Source organism: Rhinolophus sinicus, chromosome 18, assembly GCF_057876585.1.
Source record: "Rhinolophus sinicus isolate RSI-liver-muscle chromosome 18, RSI-T2T, whole genome shotgun sequence".
NCBI classification, from domain to species: Eukaryota; Metazoa; Chordata; class Mammalia; order Chiroptera; family Rhinolophidae; genus Rhinolophus; species Rhinolophus sinicus.
Window position 1 is genome coordinate 12,273,936 of NC_142518.1, and position 27,222 is coordinate 12,301,157.

General features: G+C 42.7%; 1 protein-coding gene across 13 annotated transcripts in view; it reads right to left on the reverse strand.

The window, feature by feature from the left end:
- The window catches only part of PHKA2 (phosphorylase kinase regulatory subunit alpha 2), a 69,756-nt gene that overhangs the window by 31,282 nt on the left and 11,252 nt on the right, over positions 1-27,222 (reverse strand). For 12 of the 13 annotated variants that reach the window (XR_002139492.3, XR_012493325.2, XR_012493326.2 and 9 more), the window contains 10 exons: positions 16,719-16,877; positions 13,869-13,916; positions 12,793-12,961; positions 11,549-11,631; positions 9,424-9,504; positions 8,224-8,322; positions 6,299-6,445; positions 4,757-4,810; positions 4,038-4,160; positions 1,867-1,962 (listed from right to left, as the gene is read on the reverse strand). Coding sequence is in view for 9 of the 13 variants with exons in the window: in XM_019755392.3 (XP_019610951.1) it covers positions 1,867-1,962; positions 4,038-4,160; positions 4,757-4,810; positions 6,299-6,445; positions 8,224-8,322; positions 9,424-9,504; positions 11,549-11,631; positions 12,793-12,961; positions 13,869-13,916; positions 16,719-16,877 (1,059 nt within the window). In the remaining 4 variants the exon portion in view is untranslated. The remainder of the gene's footprint in view (positions 1-1,866; positions 1,963-4,037; positions 4,161-4,756; positions 4,811-6,298; positions 6,446-8,223; positions 8,323-9,423; positions 9,505-11,548; positions 11,632-12,792; positions 12,962-13,868; positions 13,917-16,718; positions 16,878-27,222) is intronic. The other variant, XM_088795077.1, reaches the window with a different exon arrangement.

Below are 27,222 nucleotides of genomic sequence, written 5' to 3' on the forward strand. Positions count from 1 at the left end.
TCTGCAAGCTCGAAGAGGCAGAGCTGGCCTTGTAACCCCTTGGTGCCCCAGGCCCTAGCCTGCTGCCTGGCCCAGAGCAGCTGCTTGATAACACATTTGCTGGGCACACTTGCATTAGTCTCAAGCTGTCCAATGGAGGGCCCCGTGGACAGTGGCACCTTGCACAAGCATGTCTGGCTGAGGAGATGAGGGAGGCTGAAATGCAGGCTGGATGCCACCGTGACCTGGGGCTGCAGCCATTCCAAGGATGAGGCCCCTTTTGTAATTTGCACAAAGGTGCCATGTGGGTCTGGGTGGCCCTGTCTGCAGTGGTCTCTACATGTCATTGATGTGATGGGTGAAGCTTCCCAGGTGTCCTCTGGAAGCAGGTAACACAAACTGTGATCAACATAAAATAGTGTTCAGAATTGGTGCCTACCTTATGTGTAAACCCACTGGATAAAGGACGATATTGTCATGACGAGTAGAAACCCAAAGGGTCAGTGTGGAGATTAGAAGACAGAAAGCTGCAGAGTAACTTTTTATAATGTGTAGTCATCACTGTTCATCAGAAAGAAAAGTATCACCCAGCATTTACTACAGTCAGGAAAATGTGCCTTTTAGTAGAACACAGGTGGATGGTCATTCTCTACCATAAAATAGGTAGAATACACCTGAAGTCATTTTCCCTTGCTCTGCTTTCCAGGTTCCAAATGACCTCCCATTACTAATTTTGTTTTGCTAAATGCCTCAGTACTGGAAAAGGGATAACCTGAACATGTAGTTGTGGAAAATAACTACCCAGCCCCCACCGTCAGCCCCTCCCCACCAACACACACACATCACACATAGTAAAAATGAATACATTTGCAGGAAATCTAGGCCTCTGACACTTAGAGAGAAAATCGTTCCTGTAGGCTCCATGGCTTGATCTGTATAGTGAAGAACTCTCCATTACCTGAAAATGTACCACCCAGGAGGAGGCAGCGGGGGGTTGCAGGGAGGCTGAATCTGGGGTCTTGTCCCAGGCGGAGCCCAGTGCTGTCTGAGCCCTGACAGGTTCCACAACCTCTCTGGGTGAAGGCACACAATTTCAGAGGCCCCACCAGTCCTCTGACCATGGGCTTGTGGGCCTGATTCAACCACAGAACCCCTAAACCCAAGGGCCCGTATGACAGCTTCTGCTGGGTTACGATCTCCTGCAGGCCCTGCTGACTGGGGAGAAGAGGCTGCTCTCTGAAGTCTCTTCCTCCTGCAAATGCAGTAAGGAAGCTTTGAAGCAACAGCAACATCTGAAGGACAAGCAGCCTTGAATCGAGAATTCTTTTCTTCTAAACATGAGACATGTACAGGGAAATCTTCCCATCAAGACATGTAGGTCCATCAGCACCCAGCTTAGGAAACTGGATAGAACAAAACTACCTTTGGGCATCTTCTTGGAACTGGTTAGTTTCTCTCTCCTTGATACAGAATGGCTTCTAAGTGGTTACTCAGGCTCTAGTTTGGGAATGGCTTGATTCAAAGGAAGAGCGTCTCAGCATCTCTACACACCCGCCCCCAGGGAGATTCTATCTGGTTTCTTCCTCTGTGGAAATGTGTGATAACGTGGTGCCCAACAGTGTTTTGTGCTTTTCAGGGCTCACATGGCCTTGGGCTCAGGTAGGGACAGGTATCCATCCTCTGAAGGTGCTCAATTGACATCTCCCTTGGGCGCCCCTGGTCAAGCATGGCTCCAAAGCCATAACTCCTGTGACAGACAGGAATATTACTGAAGGCTTTACAAACCACTTCTCCTAGAGAAAAAGTGTTATGTCTGGACAGGGGATGAAAAATGCCAAAAGCCCAAGCACCATCTCACTTCATTCCCCATAAGCAGCTCCTGGTTACCTTGTGAGGCGGGATGGCATAGAGTTCTGGAACCAGGTGGATCCCGTTCTTGCCCCTGATTAATATTCCCTCCAGGGCCTCTCGGTATTCTTGGACCTGGAAAATAGTCCATTCCCCCATGGTATGAAAGAGGGGCCCTTAATGCTGTAACGGCAATGCCACATAGAAAAAGAGCTCTTTTGGCAAACAGATTAGAAATAGGACACAGGGCCAAGAAATGCACAAATACCTTCAAGGAGGGCAAGAGGAACTGGGACTCTTGCTGACAGTAAACATTAGGAGGAGTGAAACACAACTGGTCTTTTCTGTGTTGTCCTTAACTCGTGACTTAAATAGTTCCCTCTTCTCACATATTTAAATTTTCTCTCACCAGCTAGACTATAAGTTTCTTGGAATGGAGGCCAGATCTTAAGCAGCGTGTCCCATTTCCACCTATCGGTAGTTTTCCACTTAAAAGGTCCTTATTCAAACATTTATTGCTCAAGAAACATTTGCTGAACGAATCTGATGAGGAAAAGGAACTATATGTACTATGATCCATGTACCCCTATCTTAGGATGTGCTATTCAACATAATGAAAGCTGTTGATGTGAATATTTCCATTAAATTTAAAAGGCAGTGATAAAAACCTATGTATTCAAAGGGAAAAGAAGAAAGAAAAAAAAAAACCAAAACCCTTAATCAGCCACCTAGCTATTTAGCACATCTCATCTTTGGAGAGCTTAGTCAAATGCCTTTCAGATCTCATTTTCTTTTCTTTTGAAATTTATGGACAGCAAACCACGAGTAGTCGTGCATCATTTTAAAAAATGTCATTGGGCAGCAAGTGGAAGAGATAGCACAGGCATGAGGATAGTAAATTTTGTAAGACCTAGAAAATAAGGTCCTAAGCGGTCTTTTATGTCTCCTTAGCTTGTTTGTTTGTTTCTGATCATTGTCAAGCCTGTCCAATTGAAATTCCAACTCAATCCTTTTGAGATCTTTCAGTTCTGTGATAGAAAGACAGGAAACCTAAGACCCAAGATCATCACTAAAGCCTAAGAGTAAGAATCAGCAGTGGGGGAACAGTTACATTTCAAGCTCACTGCCATTTCTTGAGCCCCTTGGCATTCCTGAGCAGAGGCAGCTTTCAAAAACTAAAATAAATCTTAGATTGTTCACCCTACTCCAACATGTGATTTGAACAGGTTAAAAAAGTGGTAAAGTGTTGAGCTTGTTTGTTAGTCATTCACATGAACTTCAGGAAGACAAGTCTGCTCTGCTCAACAAAATGTGCATGGTAGCAAATGCTAAAGAAATCTGTTTTGAACAAGTGAATGTTGCATTAACAAACATTATGTACTAGGCACAGATCTCTCCTCTATCAGGGTCCTTTAACAGATAAGGGGGAGATTAAATACAGTTACAGGTACCATGCTGTTATAAGAGCTGTGGGGCATATAAAAGGGGCACCTGACCCAACTTTCAGAGTCAGAGAAGGCTTTCTGAAAGAAGAGGCACTTACAATGAATCAAATGAAGGAGGGAGGGGAAGTTGGGGGTGGAAAGCATGTCCTGGGCATTTGAGAGGAGGGAGAGACAGCGTGACCTGTTCAAGGGATTAAACAGGTATCAGTGTGCTTGAATCACAGAACTCAAGAAAAGAAGTTAAGTAATAAGAAATTGGGCTACAGTGGTGTAAACAAGGGCCAGATCTTATAGGACCCTACAAAGCATGGGAAGACCTTGTATTTCATCCCCAAAGCGATCAGGAAGCCTTTAAACAAGGCACTAGCATGATGTAATGTGCCTTTTGATAAGCTCACTGTGGCAAGGTGTGGAAAAACAGCAGGGAGGGAGGCTGGAGGCTGGGAGATCAGTTAGGAGGCTGTTACAGTAAATAAGACATTAGCTGAGAGTGCCCTTAAACTGGAGCTAAAGACAGCAAAACCACCCACTGGTGTGAAAAGAACAAGAGCAACAACAGAACCTGTCTGTGGTAGATCGTTTGGTGGTCTCTCACAAACCCACCTCCTAGTACTCATGCCTTTGTATGGTCGCCTCCCCTTGAATGGGGGATGGCCCTTTAAACAGAATGCAACAGAAGTGACACCTTGCCCACCTCTGGGTCTAAGCCTTTAGAAAGCTTGGCAGCTTCTGCTTTTATCAATGCAACACCCAGCATTCTCTCACCTGAACGGCATCACTGTTGAAGACCCCGTCTATTATGAAATACGTCCAGAACACGGGCCATTCACATTCAATGTTTTCAAAGAGCTTGAGTTCAGCAGGGTCATAATGCAGTCGGTTTGGGTCCTGGAATGAAACAGAGAAACCTTCGAAAAAGTGATGTGAGATTACATACAGAACACCACGGTTCCTCCCTGGGTTTTCCTCGCTTGTCTGATTCAAGCAGCTTGGAGGTTGGTCTGATTAGGACTCTGCTCTAGTGGGGAGATGCTATTTTTGTGAGTTTTCCAGGGTAAAATTTCAGAAAAGTAAATCAGAAATGTACATTCCTTGGTACTTTATTATATTAAGCCTCCTCTATTGCTAACAAATAAATAGCAATTGGCCTCTCACAGTGCTTGGCAGACTGTTTTATTAATATCATTATATTGGTCACTGTGGCAAAGAAACCCATGGAGGAGGCCATGGTTGGGACTTAAAAAACCGTGTGAGCTGCAGAACTGTTTGTCCTGGTCTACAGGCTGGTTTTAAACCACCAGCTTGCTGTCCTCCTGAGGATCTTGCTATTCGACTGCCTAACTCCAGGCTTGCTGAGTGCAAAATTACGCCTTCCCTTTCCAACATTCTAACATGTAATTATAATCAATAGAGGGAGAACACTACAGTGGCAACTTAGATATGAAGCGGTTAAGGAACCGTAAGAAACAATGTTTAAATACAACCTCTCTTGGGGTTTTATAACCATCTCGAAGGAAGCGACAACATCCATAACGCCCCTAAAAAGAGAAAGAAAAATAAGTGCATGTGATGGAATCATTAAGAATTTCTTTGCCTTTTGATTTTAATTCCAGTCAACCCTTTGTCCCCTTTCCCATGAATGTTTTGGTAATGAAATGTGTACCAAGTGCTCTTTGCTATCAGTACAAACAGTTATTTTTAAATAATAAGCGAAATAAATTCAGGTTCGATCAGTGCTTGGGAGGAGATGCCAAAACATTACATTAGAATATCAGAGGTGCGAGAGAAATTACTGAGGGCTCAGTGTGTGCCCAGCCTTTCCTCCTGATTCGCTGTACCATGCAAAGATGCAAAAAGACCCTGACTGCTTGGAGAAGCCACCAAGGCAGATGCTTGGCTTGGACTGCTTCTACCCGAAAGACTAGAAAGCGGAAAGGACATTCCAGACTCCTCACACTTAGGCTCTGGATGCAAAAGAGCCTGCATTCTGCAAGGCTGGGCAGGGAGGCAGGTGGGGCTTCCTGCAGCTTAGGGCTGTCACTGCTGCTTTTCCTGCCACAGGCTCCAGTGTTTCTCTCCAGCTTCCTGGGTGTCAGGAAAGGAGGGCAGTGGCGGTGCTCTCTTAAGCTGGATCGCAGCTCTGGATGACCATCCTTTAGTTTCTTAAGTGTGTGTGGGCTGCTCTAGCACTGGCTATGGAGGCAAGCACGTCTGGGGGCCAACCGTGTACTGTTTTGCGAGTCGTGGGAGGCCCAGCCTAGACCTTTATATATTTCATTCTCTGCATTAACTCCCTGTCTACTTTGACTATCTAAAGAGCTTCCTTTTTTCTGCACTGAACCCTGACTGAGACAGCCACCTTCTTTTGAGGGATATGACTGGAGACACTTTAACCCCTATTTCCAAAAGCTACAAGGATTTTTCACTGAATCTAAGTAGGAACATAAACATGCGGATTTTGGCTTAGGAAACTTACATTCTTTGAATATTTTACCGATAACTCCAATTGGCTGGAATATTTAATAACATTCTTACTTTGGTGTAATGTATCATTGTTACATAGTTACTCAGAGCAGGGATTTTGTTTTAACCGCCACTTAACATTGGGATCACCAAGTCCCCTGAAATTGTGGGTAAAGTTTGAGGCTAGTGGGACATGTGCGTTTTTTTTTCCTGGCAAGGACTCCATAGCTTTCAAGAGATTTTCAAAGGAGTGTGTCTGTGATCTCTAAAGGGTTAAGAAGCTCTGCCTTAGAGATATAGGCGTGGTATGAATGGGGGTTCAAAGATGACAGCTTGGGTTCAAGCTCTGCTGCTTAGGAAGAGAACCAAGCCACTTGATCACTCCGAGACTGCGTTTGCTCACCTGGAGACTCAGCTTTGGGTACCTCACTCTGTGAGGCCACTGAGATAAACCACGCCACTGACCTCATGGAGAACTGAGGCCTGCGTGAGCTGCTCCATGTCATAATGTGACAGTGGCACTGGACACAGGGCAGAACAGCACCGGTGTGACAAATGCTTACCTGGAGCTTGGAAATAATTTCATTTTTGGTCACATTCACAAGGTTCACATCTTCCACTGCAAAGGCCGGGAAAGAAATAATAGAAAGAAGTCCAGCGTCAATCTCTTTGGACGTCGATGCTCTTGGCAGCATGGAAAGCAGAATAGACTGAATGAAAAACAGAGGTGGTTTTACCCTGGGAAGCACTAAGAATCACATATAGTATCTAGAGACCATGACTTTAGCCCAAGGGAACATTCAAATGAGTTTGCCAATTTTGATTAGAGCTTTATCCTACCAACGTGGCCCCTATGGGTAACCTCGTTTACCCAGCCAATGATTCCTGTTCCTTGGGGGAGAGTAGGAGTTTGGGGAGGGCACAGTACTGCTTGGAACCCACGCTGAGAACTGCTTCTCCCTTCCTTCTAAGTCTCCTGTTGACTTTGCTGGGCCTTCAGGACATGCAGAGGAGGAACGAGGGGCTCCCTATGTCAGCAGGCTAGGGTGTACTGGTGACGAAGACAGAGACAGAGAAGAACACACATAGAGGGCCAATACAAAGAAATGTCTGGCTTCTGTGGAATGCAACCAGTTGGACTACCTGAACCAGAAACCACTTACAGAAAGAGTTAAATGCAGAAGACTGCAAGAACACTCGGGCAAGACGGTAAACAATGGAGTTACTTCAGTCCTAGAGAGAATGAGGCACTATAATATGGCCTCGATTATACGGGGGTTGGATTAGGCACTCTAAGATAAAAAAAAAGTTGAGATTATAAGGAAATGTTGGGAAGGGAAGGAGTTAACCCTGAGATTTAACATGTACAGACATGAGGCTAGACCCCTGCAAGCATAAGCTTATTAAATCTTCCATATGAAGAAGGAATTCGGGTGCTAAATCCAATTCACACATGAGGACTCTAAGACTGAATACAGAGACTTACACCTACAGGCACGCAGCTAGGTTGCGATAGAGCTAGGATTCCCAGCCAGGCCCAGCTGGCTACAGGATCACACAATTTCCACTAGACTACACATCTATTAGAGGCACACCAGCTTGCCTCTATTAAACCATACTCCAAGACATAGCAGATTCCCCATTAAGGACTATTTAGGGGAGGAAATGGAATGGGCTGGAGAGTGGGGTAAAATGGGATGAAGCCTTCAGCTTCAGAATAAAGCTTCATTTTCTATAGCTAATAGACCGCCCCCCAGCCCCCATTCCTGGTTCTTTAACTAGTCATGCTTCCCTAGGCTCTCTCTGCCTGGAAACACGCACTCCCACTGGAAGCTCGCTGCTTGTAAGTTTTTATGTATCTGACCCCCATAGCCTCAGCACACACTGGGTCCTCACTAAATAAGAGTTTGATGATTAACCAGTTAATTGGTGACCTACTGTCTGCTTAATGGAGTTCCCAGATCTGCATCAAATTACTCTTTTCTCTGATCTGCATTTCATGGAGGTTCTAATTTGCCATTTCCCCCCATCTCATCTCTCCACCACTACACATCCCACCCCTCCCCACTCCCTTCCCCAAGTGAACTCATGCTTGTTAGTCATTCAATTTGGGGGCATCGCGAAATAAACCTTAGAGAAACCACCTACGTGCTCAAAACAAATGAAACAGATTTTGCCTTCAGCAAAACAAGGTGCCTTGATTGTTGACGGCATATACAGAACACTGCTGTGTCTTATATTTACATGCTACTTTCCGGCTTGCAAAGTGCTCTGACGAACTAAGTTGGTTTACTCTTATCCTTAGGACCACCTTGTGCAACAGGAGGGGAAGGTCCCAATGTGCCCTACTGTATGGATGAGGGAACTAAAGCTCAACGAAGCCAAGTGCTACCAAGCTAGAAAGGGGAGGAACCTGAACTGGAGGCCAAGTCTTCCCTCCACGGGTCTCCTTTCATGTTCTCTGGAACGCACGAGGCTGAGCTGTTACCTGGCAGTGTTCGACCTCGTCGGGCAGGACATGGATCACTGACTTGCGTCCTCCATGGGCTCCAAAAAGATCCAGTTCATCAATTGCCTCAAGTGCTGCCTACAAACACAGGTCTTAATTGCTTTTTCTTCCTAGCGAACATACACGCCCATATCTAGTATTCCTTTTTCATTCAACAATCTAAGGGACATGTTTTCCCAAAGGTGATGAAACACGTTAAAATCCAACTAAAGAGTCTATTCTCTCCTTATTTTCAGTAGATCAGAGCTTTCCTGTATGTTGCTGCTCATTGCAGGAACAAGGAAGAGAAAATAGAAAAACATTTCCCCAAACGGAATGAGTATTCTACCAAAAAATGAAATATTAACAGGCTCATAACTTTGTGTGTTGTGGCGGGTCATTAAATTCATGGCTGGCTTTTCTTTCACTTATTTCAGCGGTTAACTCCTAACATTAGCATATCTGGCACTTAAGAAAATTAATTCTTTTAGTATTAAGTATGTTTTCTGTCAGTTGACCTCAACAGAGCATATTTATTGTTGCTTTAAAAATTCTAGCTCTGGAGTCTTTACTCTGTCCAAAAATACACTTCAGTCTTGAGAAGGCGGGAGGAAAGAAAGCATGCTCAATGTCTAGGGCAAATGATGTAAACTGGTGGCCGGCAGATTGAATCTGCAACACGGGTGTGTTTTGTTTGGCCTGAAGACGTTTTTAAAATGACTTTGAATTGGAATATGTTTAGAGAGTTCCCAGTGTCCTCAGTATTTTGTCCTTATTTTTCTATCTTGCCAACTTCACTTGTTTAAATGTTACTCACCTGACCCTACAGACTTTTGAACTTGTGAGCTCTGCCCTAAAAAGTGGTTATACTCTTCAGCCCTCTTTATGACCCAGAAAAGAAGACTGGACATCATACATCCAGCTTCTTAGACAACAGCAAAAGCTTAGACCTGTGGGTGATAACAATGGATAATGAGGAGGGAGCACACTTATTGTCAGGCACATGCAGATTTCAGTGTAGGAAACCTACATTCTTTACATGTGATTTCAGTTGGCTGGGGTACATGTGCCACTAGAATTTCATGCTTGCTGTTGACTTTTGAAAAATATACTAATCAGATTAAATCTAAACTTCTAATGAGAATCAAATCAAAGCAGTAAAAATGCACAGAAGGAAGAACAAAGAGGACGAGCCGTCACCTTGGCCATTCCTACAGAGCTTGCATTCAATTCTGGAATGCCCTGATTAGTTTTATCGCCACGTTCCCACATTCCATAATCCTGTGGGAGAAGAAAGTAGTAATCAGAGCAGGAGAAAGAGGTACTTGAGAAGTGCTATGGAAAAATGATTCCTTTATGTTATGACAGGCATAATGGAACAGAAATGTCTCTTCTCGAAGACTACCAAATTCATGCCTTTACACACTCAGGCTGTGTTCCTCCTCAACTGCATTTCATTTGACCTTTGTGCAGAGTTTTGGAAGTAAATCCTCAGGTGGAACCAAAAATGCATGCAAAGTGCTCTCAATTTTCTTATTCCTAAAAAATACTAATTCGTAAGAAACTCCTGATTTGTAGAGAACAGAATATTTTATTTATCTTCAAATCAAACAAAACGCTGCCCCTCTAGTTAGTGAATTCCTTTGAACTTATATTAAATTGTAAGATGAAATAAAGAAACTTTAACAAATGGGTTATAAAATAATTGAAGCCAACCAAACCACTTAAAATAATTTAATATCTATTTCTAGCATTACCTCTTGGGGAAAAAACAAGGCTCAGCAAGTAACAGGAGCCAAAGTCAAAAAGAGGCACAGAACACTGAACTTCCCTGTTATTTTAAACTGATTAATATAAATTGGCTTAGAACACTGTCCACATAGGAGACTTGATGCATGCATACCTAACTTCTATAATTCATATTTTCTCATAAGAAACCTAAGCAGTGGATACTGTTTTGAAATAATGCTACATGCGCTATTGAAAGAGTATAACCCAACAAGAACAGGACCAATGGCAAAATTTCAGTATTTATTATTTGGTCTCCAAAGACAAACATTTTTGAAATGTGGAAATTTAGACTTGGACACACTAGAGTGACTTTAGACTCTCCCCTGGCTGTGCTGGCCTTGTAGCTGCGACCCAAGACTCCTTCCTTCAGTAGTCCTCACATCTGGGTCTTTCCACGCCCCAACCATCTTCACTCTAACCCCAGAGCTAAGTGACTCACCCTCAAAAACTACTCTGATCAGCTCACTCCCCTGCTTAAGAAACTAAAGTGATAAACTGTTTATCCATCCCTAGTGGATCTTGTTCAACGCTCTCTCTGGATGGTCAGACCTCCATTATCTGGCTTCCACTCCCTGCACACCCACAAATTGGCTTTATTTTCTACCATGTTCCAATACTCAACTTTTACCCTAAGTTTACTCCTTCACTCTGCACCCCCTTTCCCCAAGGGGCCCTCCCCACACATACACACACACAGCCTGCTCCTGCCTCTGTGATTGCTCACTACTTTAGACCCGGGATGGGGGTGGGGGGGTGGGAGCGGCAAACTATGGCCTCTGGACCCAATCTAGTTTTCCACCTGTTTTTGTAAATAAAATCTATTTGAGATACAGCCAAGCTCACAGGTTTATGTGTCGACTATGGCTGCTTTCGTGCTACCATGGCAGAGTTGAGTAGCAGCAACAGAGACCGTTGGGAACACAAGGCTGCAAATATTTACCCTCTGGCCCTTCACAGAAAAAGTTTGCTGACCCTTGCTTTACTCCACAGTGTTTTTTTTCTTTCCTAAACCAAACTCTACCCTTTCCTTAACACCCTTATAGACCGCTTTGTACAGTTGAGTTGTTCTCTAGAAGTGAGTGAGTCTCTACCCTCCACACCAGACAGAAGCTCAGAGGAGCTGGGGTTTATATACATTTGCACCTGCACACACCTGGCCTGGGGCACACATCTGGCTCTGGCCCCTCTACCTATGGGCCGCCTGGGGTGAGCCCCAAGGCACTGCAGCTCCCACCGAGACCCTGATGCTGCTGCCGTCACGCTGATTCAGGCCAGTCTATGTACCTGCCACAGGACAGTTTAGGGTCTTATTTAAAATAAGCATAATGGATTCAAACAGAGCATGTGCTGCATTCCAAAAACATGAACTGTGCAACTGTACCAGGACAAAAACGTGCCCTTTGTGTGTGGAGGCGACATAATCTTACAGCTGTCATCATGCTAATCTGGTCAACCCCAAACAGCCTGGCCCTCGGAGAAGTACATGATGTTTATTCTTTTTGACAACTGCAAAAGTAACAAGGTTGATACTTACAGCGACTTTATATGCAGCTTCTATGTAAAAAACAAGATTCTGGATGAAGGCCACCTCATCCAGGGTGAAAATAATACGTAAACCTAGTAAAGAAAAAACAAACAATGAAGTTATGTTGTGAAGAGAGAAGTGCTAATTACAAATATCACCTTAGGAAAGAAATCATTTTACCCCGATTTTCATTTTTCTTACTAGAACATCAAAAATTAAGTCTGAAGTAAGTTGTAACACTTAATGTCTAATCTCGGAAGGAAGGGAGGGAAGGAGGAAGGGCGGGCTGCACTTTTTGTGTGTGTGCCTACAAGCAGCAATGATTGAAAGAGAAGGTGTGGGCCTTCTGGTACATGTTGGATTTGCAGAGAAGCTTCCAACAAAACAAGGATTTTAGCCCAGGGTAACCAGACACTGTCTTTATCCTTGAGTGAGCCAAAGGGTAGATACTTTACCCCAAGGGCAGATAGGGAAAGTAAAGCCCCCAACTTCAGGAGATGGCCTTCACCCCCTGGAAAGACCAACTCCCAGGACCTACCCGGGGGGCTGCATCTACATGCTAAAGCAGGCAGTGACCCAGAGAGCTGGAGTTTTGTTTGGGTCTTTGGATGTTTAGTTGGTTATGGAAATGCATGTATTTTTTAAGTATGAATTCTTGAAGCTGGTACGGCTATGGTAAGATATGTACTCTTACATCACTGTGGGGACTTTTAACTAGTAAACTGTTCCCAAAACAATTTGGTAATATGTATGAGTAGCCTTCGAATGATAGCTAACTAACAGAAGGAAGCAAACAGGTATGGGGTCAAAGTTGGTATGGAAACATTACTTATAGCAGCCAAAAAAAAAAAAAAAAAAAAGGAATAAAGGAACAGCTAAATTGAGTGTGGTTTATCCACTGATAAAGTCCCGGGGAAGAAAACTTTAAGAGGAGGCATGACACTGTCTGTAGATATTTCAACTGTTGAAGGTAGATCTGATCGAGGTTGATCCAGTAACCAGGTGACAGTGACAGAAAGGAAGTTTTAGGATCAACTAGAGTGATGCTAATAGAACTGGCTCAACAGCCCTCGTCCTGCAAGGGCTCAGGAGGCTGGTGGCACATCCCAGAGTCAGTGCACATAATATTATAAGGAAGTGTGATTTCTCTTCACAGAAATAGCTTATTTTGAATACCGATCAATGTCTGCTCCTGTCCGTCCCCTTCTGGATTGTCACTCCCTGTACGATGGGCTCAAATGGCCCTGGCTCACCAGAGGCAGTCATCTGGGCCAGGAACAGAAGGAAGAGGGAGGTGGCATCCACTTGGAGGTGGCCCCACTGGTCGTCGCCCACTACGGTGCCGCAGGTGGCGGTGTTGTACTTGGCGTGCAGGCTGTCCTTGGTACTCTGCGTGTGCTTGAACTTCTCCACTTTATCCACCTGAGGGAGAAGGGAAGCCGGCTCTGCAGAGCTGAGGGGTTCATGGTTGGCAGAAGCCACACCTGGGCTCAATCTCCTGGATGCTGACCTCCTATGTGCTACCTCTGGGAGCCAGCGGGATGGAAGGCAGCGGATGTTCACTAATGGGCACCACACAGAGGGTTTGTGCGGGGCATTCTTCCTGCCATCTCCAGGAATGCCCCAGCCCAGGGGGATTTTAACCATCTCTGTCAGGGTGAGGGGTCAAGCCAAGAGGTTTCCTTGTCTGTGTATCGCCAGCATGAGCTGTGACACATGTAGGCACTCAGAGGGAGGGAAGGAAGACGACCTGTTATGTTGAAAGGAAAAGAGTAACTGTGTCTTTGAAGAACAGCCGGGCACGTGCTAATTAAGGGTGGGGATGGTAGTATAGTCATCTTTGCACCTGTTGCAGATTCTAGTATGATGTTCTGTATACAGTACGTGCTCAACGAATTGTTTTATTTACCCCTCACTGAAAAATATCAGTAAATAGAAATGTCAAGTTTTAAAACTCAAGAATTTCCATTCAAATGAAAAGAAACCCTTTTACAAACTCAACAGAATAAATAATAGTACATGGCTTTCTAGGAATGGTTTTTAAAAATAGTTTTCTTCCTCATTTTTAAAAAGAGGGCATGTTCTCCTCTTTTACACAAGTAACTCTTTTAAAGAGATTCTGAGAAACTGTCCTTTGAGTCTGTGGTTGTCTATTGTAACAAAAGTATTGAAGATCATTTTAAAAGGGGAAAGTAAGCAAAATATTTCCAATTTCTCTTCACCTTGAGAAGAAAAGTTCAAAATGCTTTAAGAATGTCAGTTGTCACCATGAAAATGACGAAATGCCCACTCCGATGACCCCCAAACACATTTGTCGTTTTCCGCCTACCTGTCTCATCATGCACTGGAGAAGACCCCGCATGAGTTTCACCACATTCTGTAGAAATAAAGTGGGGTCAGTGATAAGGTCGGCTTCCCTGCTCCATGAAAACCTCACCACACGGCCGGTAAGCCCGCGCTGCCTGGAGACTTCCCTGAGAAGCAGGTCCCAAGCACACACAAGTATTCTGATTGTTGAGTTATTTTCACCTCTCCACTCCATCACAAAAAAAGAAAACCTTGACAAAATGACTTATCTCAAATAAAAGGGTTGGACCAGATGGCACCTCGTGGCTCTGAAATCCAGTGAGTCCTGACATTTCAGCAAGAAAACTGCATAAGCCTAGTGCCCCGGAGCTTTATGTCACAATTTTTGGTAATTTATTTTTTGTTCCACTAAGGATGATTTAAGTTCACCATGGCTGCCCCCAAGTAATTCTGCTTTGTAACAAAATAGCGATTTGTGACACCATCACTGGACTATTGAGTAAAAGATCTTACAAAATGCAAGTAGCCACCAAGGTTTCTTAAGAATATGTATCGCAACCAATTATTCTACTTATTATCACTATAAAGAATAACAATAATACTATGATAATCAGACACTATGCCCAGGCATTGTACAAAATGCTTTACCTGGATTCTAATTCCTGCAACAACTTTATGAGGTGGGTGTTATTACCCCACTTTATAGATGAGAAACCAGAGGCTAAGCGAGATGAAGCAACATTGCTAAAGTTTCCCAGCTGGCAGCAGGTAGAACAAGGACAGAGCCCAGGCCATCTGACTGCAGAGTTTAAGCTCTTAGTCAATACATTCTGTGGCCTCCCATTTCCTCCACAATTCTAGCCCACTGAAAGACAGGTCTTAATGTGTCCTATTAAAAACACTATAAAACTACTTCACAAATGGCTGGAGAATGGGATATTTTGAAGGTCAAACTAGCCTGGCTGAAAGAAGCGCCCACCCAGGGCCACGAGCGTCTCCTCTTACAGAATGTACATGGTTTGCAGGGGAGGATGTAGTGAAGGGCCCTGAAAGCTGATGGCCAGAGCAAAACCTGTAATGGATTGTCCTTCAGGTCCGTCTGCCTCGAAAACCCTAGGATTCGAGAATATAATCTCGGTTTATGTCATATATTCTTTTCAGGCAGAAAATGTTACCTCACAAATACAAGGTATAACTAACATTGTTATAATTAACATTTCCTACAGTGTATAGCACAAACGTTTGCCAATTTGACTTCCCTTCAAATAAAGAAAAGTTATTTTTCCATTATGAAGAGGTAGAGTGGTTCCCAACTGGGGGTGACATGGCCATCCCCCGGGGGTGAGGGAGCATCTGGAAATGTGGCAGTGAAGGCATCTTTATTGTCCCCATGATGAGGGTGGGGGCTACTGGCATTTAGCGAGTAAGGACCAAAGACCCTAAGTGTTTTGCAACGCATGGGACAGTCTCACACAGTGAATAACTGGACTTACTGCCTAAGCCCCAAATGCAATAGCATCCCTGTTGAGGATCACTGAAAGATCTCCTGTCATTTTCCATAATCAAGGGAGATGCGTCCTTTAGTTATGAGCCACACTCAGCAAATCGAACAATGTGGCCTGTTCATGCCTTGCTATTGTCAATCACGGAGCAGCAAATCTAGTGAACTCTAACCTGGATCAGAAATTGCTCACAGAGGAGAGGTAGAGGGGAGTGTGTGTGTGTGCAGACAGACATGGCTTTACTCTGATTTTGTCCCCAAAGAAAGATGGGAAGTTTGGAGGACATAGACATCAAATTTTTATACTACTAAACGAATGATTCCCTTCCTTAACAGCTATCCAACTTCTTGAAGGAGCATTTAATGCTTGTTGCAGGGATTTAAAAAACTACCCATCCCAGCCTTATCTGCAAGACTGGGTGATTTCACACCTCACACTCAGCATGTTAGTTAAATCCAAACTGTCCTTCCGTTGCTTCCACAGATGGGCCTGCTCTCGTAGCCCCACTACCGCTGTCAAGGCTGCCTGTCACTCATGCCCACTTTGGTTGCTATAAACAAGCACCGACTGGGCCATAAGAACTCTCCCTGGACCAGATGGTCCACTGGCTGTGGAATATATGAATCAAAGAGAAATCGCAAAGGCTCTCGTGCCAAGAGAACTATACTTTTTGTGTCAATGTTCCCTACTTTAATGCTATCACTCAAAACATTCTGAAAATACCCCCTGTGCTCAGGGACACGTTATTTTCTTACATACTCAATGACAGCAAATCTTTCCTTTGTTGGGTATCTTGATTTCTGATTTTGGAAAACAATCAAAGGATTTCATTGTGCTATATGGTAACATAGGCACGAAAATTGGACAACATCAGTGTGGTTCAAAATTAGAGGGTGACTATAAATTAGTCAGACTGCTTTGGGATGGCTCAAACTAGAAAGGCATTTTGGAGGGAAATTCCAAAAATGTTTTAAGCACTGGCAATACTGTTTGGGTAAGTATCCTTTCAACATAAGTCCTCTGAAAGGAGTATACACTTTGGAATGTGTACTGACTTTTGAGAAACAATCGTAGTTTATATAACTTCATATATGAGTATGTATAAAATTGACAGAACATGTGTGAGAGAAATGTAGCTAATTAGAAATTTGGATGCTTTCTTTTCCCATTTGGTGTTTTCTTTTTCTTTTTTGATTTTTTGGAGGGAAACATCTCAGAGAAAGACCAATGAGAGACTGAGACCACCTACGGGCCTCTCCAAAACATTCTATAGCAGAAACTGTGCTGCACACACAGCTACTTCCTTGTAGGCTCTGTAATTCGATGAAAAGGGGCTGAGTGGCTAAGACACGGCTGCAAGTCAGCGTTACCTGCTCCAACTCGTAGGCCTTGGCCTTATCCTCGTCGCGGTCGGCGTTCTTGCGGTAGGCCATGCCCAGGCCCCACACGGCCAGGATGCTGTAGATGTTATCCCGCACCCAGGCGTCCTTCTGTTCATGGCTGGCGGACAGCAGCCCTGTGACGGGATTCTATTACAGAGACACAAAATGACTTAGCACCACTCTTCACCCAGCTCCTGGGCAATGAATGCTTGCCCTTGGGGCACCACGAGGGTGGGGATGAGGAATGAATACATCGCAATTCCCGTCCTTGCTCTGCCATCAACACTGTGATCTTGCACAGGAAGTGACATCGCTGAGGAAATCTCTAAGGAACCTTTTAACTTGGAAGTACTTGTTCTTTTGCTTTCAGAGCAGATCACACTACTGGAAGTGACAAACAGAAGAAAGTGCAAACAGAAAAAGCCTGCAAAACTTTTCTAGATCTGTGCACTGCAGGCTTGAGGTCTTCTTCTGCCTTCAGGTTTCCACACCAATTGGTAAAGCATTGAACTTGGGAGCGGGGCTCCACTCCACCACTCTAGCTAGCTCTGTCTGCCCGGGGAAGTCACTTACGCTATCTGGGCCTCAGCTGCCTCGTCTATAATCCACATACTTCATGTGCCTAAAAAGGAGGGGCTGAGCAAGAGGACATCGGGGGTTCTATCTAGCTATGATATCACCGGTAATTAAAAGGGCAGCTGAACCACTAAAAAGCCAGGACCTCACACACAAAAAGTGTACACAGTGTTCATAACACCATTATTCATAACAGCCCCAAAGAAGAAACAACCCAAATGTCCATCAACTGATCGATACACAAAATGTGGTCTATACAAACAATAAAATATTCTTCAGCAACAAAAAGGAATGAGGTACTGATGTGTACTACAGCATGGGTGAATCTTGAAAACACTATGCCAAGTAAAAAAAGCCACACAAAGGACCAAATATTGTACGATTCCATTTGTATGTAATGTCCAGAACAGGCAAAACTATAGAGATAGAAAGTAGATTAGTGGTTGTCTAGGGCTGGAAGTGGGAGGAGATGGGAAGAAAGTGATGGCTAGCAGTTTCCCCCCTTTCTCTGGGTGATGAACATGTTCTAAAGTTAATTGTAATGATGATGCCCAACTCTGTGAATATACTAAAACTATTAAAGTGTACACTTTAAATAGATGAACTGTATGGTAAGTAAATTATATCTCAATAAGGCTATTTTTTTGAAAGCCAGTCCTAATAAACTCTGTACCTAGAAATCAAATGAATAAGATAGGAAGAGTCCCATAAAGATAAAGACTCTGTTGATTTTTCCTGAAAATATCCAATAAAATATAACAATCAGAGGCTTGACAGCTTAAAAAATGTATTACTCAAAAGGGTATCATATTATTTATAAGAGGGCTCATGAAAACACTCTGTTGGGTATTTTCAAAATGAACACTGCCAAGGTTATTGGATTAAAAAAAAACACTGACATCGTTTCAAATGGTCCCACCTAAGAAATTAAATAGTTGCCTCTCTAACTAATCTATGCCCTCTTTAAAAACATCTAAAACTCAACAGGTACTGCTCTCAGGGGCAACAGCATTCAGTGTATTGACACAGTCCTACAGCCAACAACTATAAATCAATGATTTTAAAGTCAACTAGAACTGGAGTCTAGGCATGGCTGAATGAATACAAGTCTTACTCCAACAATGAACTACTGGAGTTCTTTTTTTAAAAAAACAACCACTATACACCAACCATGTATAACATAAGCACTTTAACTGTTCTGAGGCCAGTTGGCTAACCCCAGGTCAGGAAATCATCAGGAGATACAGAGAAAGGACTCAGTCCGTTCTTGGTGTACCCATCAACCGTGAGTCCCCTGAAACAAACAGCCTTCCAATGACACAGCAGTGACCGCTTGCACAAAGCGCCAAGTGTGGTTTGGATTATGAAATGTCACTGTCCTGTTTCAAAACTGCATATACAAGCCACGTTAAATTGTGGTGCTACTGCACTCAGTAAAAAGAATACTTACAGTTATGGACGGCATGGCTATGTCTCCCCAAAATTCCTATGTTGAAATGTAATTCCCAATGTGATAGTATTTGAAGGTGGGGCCTTTGGGAGGTGATTAGGTCAGGAAAGCAGAGCCCTCATGAATGTGATTTGTGCCCTTATAAGAACAGGTCAGAGAACCAGCAGTTTGCTCTCCCTCTGCCATGTGAGGATGCAACAAGAAGTCAGCCATCTGCAACCTGGGAGAGGGCTCTCACGAGAAAGCGACCATGCTGGTGCCCTGATGTCAGACTTTCCAGCCTCTAGAACTGAGAAATAAATGTCTGTTGTTGAAGCCACCAGTCTATGGTATTTTGTTAGAGCAGCCAGGGCTAAGTCTTGCTTCTCTCTTTAAGTCTATAAAAAATAATGCATTGTGTTGGAAGAAAATGTGGGAAGTTTCATTTTGATGTGATTCATGAAAACTGAAATGACCAAAGACTAGGAGATTCACTGTGATCTCCGGTCTGCTGTCCCTTCTTATAAGGATGCCCAGTGGTTTTGTCTTTGAGCCATTTCCCTAGTTAGAGGTAGATTGTGCTGCGTCACCTGCATTCTCCCCCACTGAGTTTTGTGAACCACCCAACAGGTCCATCTCTTTAGAGCTCTGGGGTCTTCTGCTTACATGAACTATTTAAATGGAGGGAGAATAAAAAGCCTCCATACCTGATGCAATTTTACAAGCTAGACACAAACAGGCAAATTACAGACAACAGGACAACAGTAGGTATATTTGTCCAGGCTAAGCCTATAGCTTCAGAAATGTGATTTTAGCCATATGCTGCTTTCCGATCTTTTACAAATATAATTTAATTACAGCTATACCCACACATAACCGTCAGTGTATTGTGCTTAACCACACGGGCTCTGGAAACAGACTGTCTGTGTTCAAAGTTCTACCACAATCCAGCTGTGACCTTGACCAAATTCCTTTAGTGTCTCCATCTATCAAATGGGGATTAGAACAGTACCTAGACCTCATGGAGCTGTTCGCGAGGATTGAATGACTTAATTTGTATCAAGCATTTTAGACTGTGTCTGGCACAAATCAGTGCTCAATAACTGCAAACCACATTAATATTATTGACCTATTTGAACCGATTTCATTCACATTATTTCTTTTTCATGTAATTATTAGTTCAGGAAATCAGATGAAGATACATGGTTAGGGGAGAATCTGCAAGTTAGCTTGATGTAACCCTCATTATTTTTACTAGGAAAACACAATGTCTGGGTGTCCTCTTTTATTTTTACTATTAATACTGCTAGTGGATGTATTTTGTCCCATTGATACAATTGAGACAAAAACCCTGGCAACTCTGCACCCTCTCCACACCCAGCTCTTTGCCTTTCTCCTTCGCTAGCTCTGAATTGTGCTCACTTATATATTATAAATCTTCTCTTTATTTTACTAAATTCTCTGTGTACTTCACCTACAAAAATAAATTAATATCAGTGACAAATTCTGTAAGAAGAGCCACTCTACCACTTGACAACTATTTCCTGAAGTGACAGGTGTGGAGCCATAAAGGAAGCGGATGGGGCGGAGCTCCGTCAATGGCAGCTACAAGGATAGCTACGAAGAGTCAGCGGTAGAGTGTTAAGAGGAGACAAGACAAACCTGTGCCGAGACTCAGTACCCCTGCTGCAGGGGGCAATGATATCCTTAAACTGTAGAAGACGCCTGAGACAGATGAGCCTAACAAGTCGTGTTTCATCACGGGCAAGGGGCCAAGAGCTGCACAGTCTGTCCTCTAACTTCAATTATTTCTTGGCCCCTCTTACCTTCTCCAACACTTCATTTCTAATTTAGGAAAGTGCCCCTCTTGGCTCCTGTTTATGAGAAAAAAGGGGAGGGCTCTAACCTAGAATGGATAACCATACAGGGCGTGGCCCCTATGCTACAGTAACAATACTAAAATCCCAGTGATTCATAACAACAAATGATTATTTCTCATGTCCATTCCTAGTGAGCTGTGGTTCTACTCTGTTATCCTTCCTTTAGGAACCAAGCTACAGGAGCAGCTGGAACCCACAGCACTGCCCATCTCATGGCAAAGAAGAAGAACGATACAGCCAACCATGAGCTGCTTTTAAGGCTATGGTCAGAACTGACACACGGCACTTCTTCCTTCATCTCACAGGCAAAAGCAAGTCACATGGCCATTCCTGAATTCAACAGAGTAGAGATGTGGAATCTTCCCCCAGATGGGAAACAATAATTGTAAACAACTATTATGTGAACAAACTGGGAACAATTATGCTTTCATGATGATCTCACCTGCCAGCTGTAATGAGCTGGAAACCCCCCGCCCTCCCCATTACAGACTACCAATCAGTGAATCTGAAGTGATCAGAGATTAAGATGGTGATGAAACACTGGCATTTTGCTTTCTGGCTTATAAAAAAGTATTAAAGTTATTAACTGAAATTGTTACTCTTTAGGGTAGGGGGAAGAGGGAAAAGGAATTGACATATTAATATCAGACAAAGTAGACTCACAGCAAAGAAAATTACCAGGGATACAGAGGGATGTTATATAATAATGAAAGGGTCAGTTCAACATGAAGACATAACAATCCTAAAAGTGTATGTACCTAACAAGAGGCAAAGGGATAGACACATAGTGGCTAGAATAGAATAGAGTCCAGAAATATATCCATAAAATGACAAATTTAGTTTTGACAAAGGAGTAAAGACAATGGGAGAAAAGAAAACCTTTTTAATAAATAGTGTTGGAATAATTGGATATCCATATGCAAGAAAATGAATCTCAATCTAAATCCTACACCTTACACAAAAGTTAACACAAAATGGATCACATATCTAAACGTAAAATGTAAACCTATAAAACTTTTATAAGAAAGCATAGAAGAAAAATCTTCATGATCTAGACTTAGGCAGAATTAGCCATGGTACCAAAAGCACCATCCATAGAAGAAAAAGAGATAACCTGTACTTTATCAAAACTAAAAACTCTTGCTCTGCGAAAGACAGTTAAGAGATAAAAACACAGCTACAGGGGCCGGCCCAGTGGCTCAAGCGGTTAGAGCTCCATGCTCCTAACTCCAAAGGCTGCCGGTTCAATTCCCACATGGGCCAGTGGGCTCTCAACCACAAGGTTGCCGGTTCAACTCCTCGAGTCCCGCAAGGGATGGTGGGCAGCACCCCCTGCAACTAAAGATTGAACACAGCACCTTGAGCTGAGCTGCCTCCCAGATGGCTCAGTTGGTTGGAGCGTGTCCTCTCAATCACAAGGCTGCTGGTTCGACTCCCCCAAGGGATGGTGGGCTGCACCCCCTGCAACTAGCAACAGAAACTGGACCTGGAGCTGAGCTGCGCCCTCCACAACTAAGACTGAAAGGACAACAACTTGAAGCTGAACAGCACCCTCCACAACTAAGATTGAAAAAAAGACAACAACTTGACTTGGAAAAAAGTTCTGGAAGTACACACTGTTCCCCAATAAAGTCCTGTTCCCCTTCCCCAATAAAAATTTTTTTTAAAAAACAACAACACAACTACATCCTGGGAGAAACTATTTGCAAGTCACATATTCAAGAAGGGAATTGTATCCAGAATATATAAAGAACTCCCAAAACTCAACAGTAAGAAATACAACCCAATTTAAAAATTGGTAAAAAACAAAACAAAACCCAACTTGAACAGACACTTCACCAAAGAGGGTCTATGGATAAAAAAATAAGCACATAAAAAGGTCAACATCATTAGCTATTAAGGAAATGCAAATTAAAACCACGATGACATACTACTACACACCTATTAAAATGGCGAACATAAAAAATATGGCCAATAGTAAGTGTTCACATGGGTGTGGAGCCACTGTAATCCTCATACATTGCTAGTGGGAATGCAAAATGGTGCTGTCACTCTAGAAAACAGTTTGACAGTTTCTAAGAAAGTTGAACATACACTTACCCTACAACCCAGCAATCCTGCTCCTAGGTATTTACCCTAGAGAAATGAAGACCTCTATGTGAATGTTTAAAGCAGTTCGATTCATAACTGCCAAAAATTGGAAATAGTTAAAATATTCTTCTGTGGGTAAACTGATAAACACACTGTGGTCTGCCCACATAATAAATATTACTCAGCAATGAAAAGGAACAATTATTGACACACATAACTTGGATGAATCTCACAGACTTTATACTAAGTGAAAGTCACTCTCAAAGGTTACATACCATATGATTCCACTTACATGACATTTTTTAAAAGACAAATGATAGTGATGGAGAAAAAAATGTATTCTGTGATTTCTGGCACACTCTTTTTTTAAAAAACACACACAGCTTTATTGAGATACAATTTAAAGGATACAATGCAACGGTTTTTGCTATAGTCACAGACTTATGCGAACATTACCACAATCAATTTTAGAATATTTTCATCACCCCAAATAGAAACCCCACACCCATTAGCAGTCACTTCCCGTCTGCCTTTGACCCCCATGCCTCCAGCCCTAGCCAACTACTTTCTATCTCTATAGATTTGCCTGTTCTGAACATTTCATATAAATGGAATCATACAATACGTGGTCTTTTGTGACTGGCTTCCTTCACTTAGCATGTGTTCAAGGTCTATCAATGTTGTAGGTGTATCAGGACTTCATCCCTTTTTATTGCAAATAATAGTCCATTGTATGGACATATCACATTTTGTATTTCCATTCATTAGTTGATGGGCATTTTGTTTGTTTCCACTTTTGGGATATTATAAATAATACTGCTATGAACATTCACGTACAAGTTTTTGTGTGGATATGTGTTTTCTGTTTTGTTGGGTATATACCTAGGAGTGGAGTTGCTGGGTTGTATGGCAACTCTATGTATAACATTTCGAGGAATTGTAAAACTGTTTTCCAAAGCAGCCATACCATTTTACATTGGAACCCTCCACATTTTACATGTAGAAAGGTTTCAATTTCTTCCTATTCTCACTAAAACTTGTTATGTCTTTGTGATTGCAGCTATGATAGTAGGTATGAAATGGTATCTCATGGTTTTGATTTACATTTCCGTGATAGCTTATGGTATTGGGTATCTTTTCATGTGCTTATTGATCATTTGTATATCTTCTTTGGAGAAGTGTCTATTTAGATCATTTTCCAATTTTTAAATTGGGTTATTTATCTTTTTCATCTTGAATTGTAAGAGTTCTTTATGTATTCTTGAATCAAGTCTCACATATACTCATATGATTTGCAAATACTTTCTCCCATTCTGTGCATTGTCTTTTCACTCTCTTGATGGTATCATTTGCAGCACAAGAGTTTTTAATTTTGATGAAGTCCAATTTAGCTATTTTTTCCTTGTTGCTTGTGCTTTTGATATTGTATTAAGGAGGCTTCACTTAACCCAAAGTCAGGAAGATTTATTCCTATGTTTTAAAAGTTTTATAGGTTTAGCTCTTATATTTAGATTAATTTTTGTGTATGGTATAGGAAGGGGTCCAACTTCACTCATTTGCATGGGGATATCCAATTGTCCCAACACCATTTGTTGAAAAGAGTAGTCTTTTCCCCATTTAATTGTCCTGGTACCCTTCTGGAAAATCAATGGTTTATTTCTGAACTCTCAATTCTGCTCGACTCTGTTCTGTTCAGTTCATCTGTATATTTATCCTTATGCCAGTATCATACTACACTGTCTTCATTACTGTTAGCTTTCTAGTAAGTTTTGAAATCAGGAAGTGAGAGTCCTCCAACTTTGCTGTTCTTTTTCAAGATTGTTTTGACCATTTTGTTTCCCTTGCATTTCCATAAGCATTTTAGGATCAGCTTGTCAATTTCTGCAAAAAAGCAGCTGGGATCTTGATAGACTGCATTGAATTTGTAGATCAGTTTGCGGAGCAATGCCATCTGAACCACATTAAGTCTTCTGATCCATGAAAATGGGGTATCTGTCTGGCATAATCTTAAGCACTGTTTCCACGCTTTAAGCTTCCTAAAGGCATGGTCTATTCTATTTACCGTTCTAATCCAAGGTCATGGCCTAGTTAGGTGTTAAATAATTAAACGAACAAATATAAAACAAAGGTTGTATTTTTACTGATTTATAGTTTGAAATCTTTTCAAAGATACTAAAAGTATCTATATTATCAATTTATATATACTTGTATTATGCATAGCTGATACAAGTAATTTTTCCCTTTCAGAATACTTGTTTTATTCTGTATGTTCTTCTGTTCAGTTTTTCTTCAGAAAACCCTGAAGAAGAAAGTAAGGCATGCACAGCATGAATCTCAGGAATGATTAAAACAGGAGGTAAAACCTCAATTTTGCTTTAAAAGTAGAAAAGTGACAAAAACAGCAAGCAGCTTCAAACACAGGAAATGGCTATTGCTAGACTCAGAAGAGATAAGGGAATTACAGAATAGTAATAGTCTGTATATTCACATAGTATATTCACAGGACAGAGGCAAAGTTTAAGAAGGCAGAGCATAGGGCAGTGAATTTCAGTGGGGGTAGGGGGTACAGTGATGGAGGGTGACCGGAGAAGACAGGGTACATGAGTCCCTAGGGTGGTGTGCGTGTGTGTGTGTGTGTGTAGTTTAAAAACACATATTCAACATATAATTATCTACTTGAAAAATGAAAAGAATAAAAGCTCAAGTCTTCATCATACAAGCTCAAGAAACAGCATGTACACAATGTTCTTGGCTGGTGGCAGTACAAAGATGATTCTCAAGCAGGTGGGGGATGGGGCAGATTTTAACAGAAGAGAGCAGAGATGCTGAAATGGTGACCTCTACTGTTTTTCCGAGGGTGTGTGTCTGTGAGGGGAGGGGCAGGTATGGGCTGCAAATTGGATGCTGAGTTGAATGCTTTTGGACTTGGACAATAGGTTGAAAGAAACTAGACAGAATTCAACAAGAATTTATTGAGCTCACATGTTTCATAAATGTCTGTTGAACTAATTTTATTAGCATCATTCCCACACATTTGCGTTGACTCAGCTCCCTATCCACATACACTCCCACCCCCAATCCCCCAACAAATCTTTAAACAGAGCCTCGTCTCTCTTTTCCAAATCACTCCCCTCCCACCCCAGCAGCCGCCCTGTGACCCAGCCACATCTTGCCCCAATACTTAGGTACAAGAAATTTCAGCTGTACAACATTGACTGCAAGTTTTACTAGCAGCCCACCAACAGCATGGGAATGGGTACCAAAGAGGCAACGCTGTGTTCACTGAAGTGGTTTTCAGAACAAGGGAAACAAGAGTCTCACGGAACTGCCAGCCTGGCAGAGCACATCTGGCACGTATGTCACTGACAAGCACCATGTTTTAAAAGGGACATTCACTACCTGGAACATACCCAGAAGGTGATGAGGACTATGAAGAGGGTAAACGCTACGTCTCATGGGAACAGGGGAAGAAGACGGGTGTTTAGAGAAGGCTTAAGGGAGAGCTAGCTCGCATCTCCAAAGAGCTGAAAGGTTGTCCTTTGAAAGATGGATTTGATTTTTTTGGCTACTAAACTCAAGTCAGATTTCAACTCACATAAGAATTTCCTAACACTTAGAATTTTCCAAATAGAACGGAGAGGGTTGTAGGTAATGCAGGCTCAATCTCTGGCGTTATTTGGGCAAAGGACCCTGAAGGCCATCCTAACAGGAGGTGTAGTCTATGACGTAGTGGTAGGCATGGACCCTACTATCTATAAGACACACCTGGGTCCAAATCTCTGCTCTGCCACTTACTAGCTATGTGATCTTGGGCAAATCACTTAGCTTCTCTGGGCCTCGTTTCCCTTTCTATTAAAAGGAAGGTTCAAAACAGATTGGAAGGCATGGGTCCCCTCGAGCCCTTCACTTCATCCCCGCCCTAATGGAAATGCTGTTGCCTCTGCCTGTCTAGCAGCTGTTGCCCCTTTGTCTGGTAATAGCCTAGAATTTCCCCTGCTCTGACTCACTGTGGTTCTAGTGGGGCTGACCCATCACTGTCTGCCTCTTGGCTCTGGCCCTAGCTGCAGGGAAGGACATGTGACCCCGGCCTGGCCAATATGGGTGCAGTTCAGGGATGAACACGTGACCCAGACTGGACCAACAGAGAACCATTCTCTGTCAGGACTTTCACTGGGGCCTCTTTCTGCAGAGGCCACCACTCTAGAAGAATATAAGCACACTACAAGTCAAACAGGGCCCGGCAATGAAGAGAGATGTACTTGATTGTTTGAGCTCCAGAATTCATCCATGCCTGAATCCAGAACAATTCCTTGGACTTTTCCGTTATTTCAGCAATAAATTCTCTTTTGTATTTAAAGGCCATGTGAGGTGAGTTTCTGTCACAACTGAAATGATCCTCACAAATACAACTACAAATGCTTATATAGCCACAGTGAACTAGATACCGTAAAAATATATATTTGCTGCTATGAAAGTCATCCAAGATTGAGGCAATATAAAGGCAAAATACATTTGC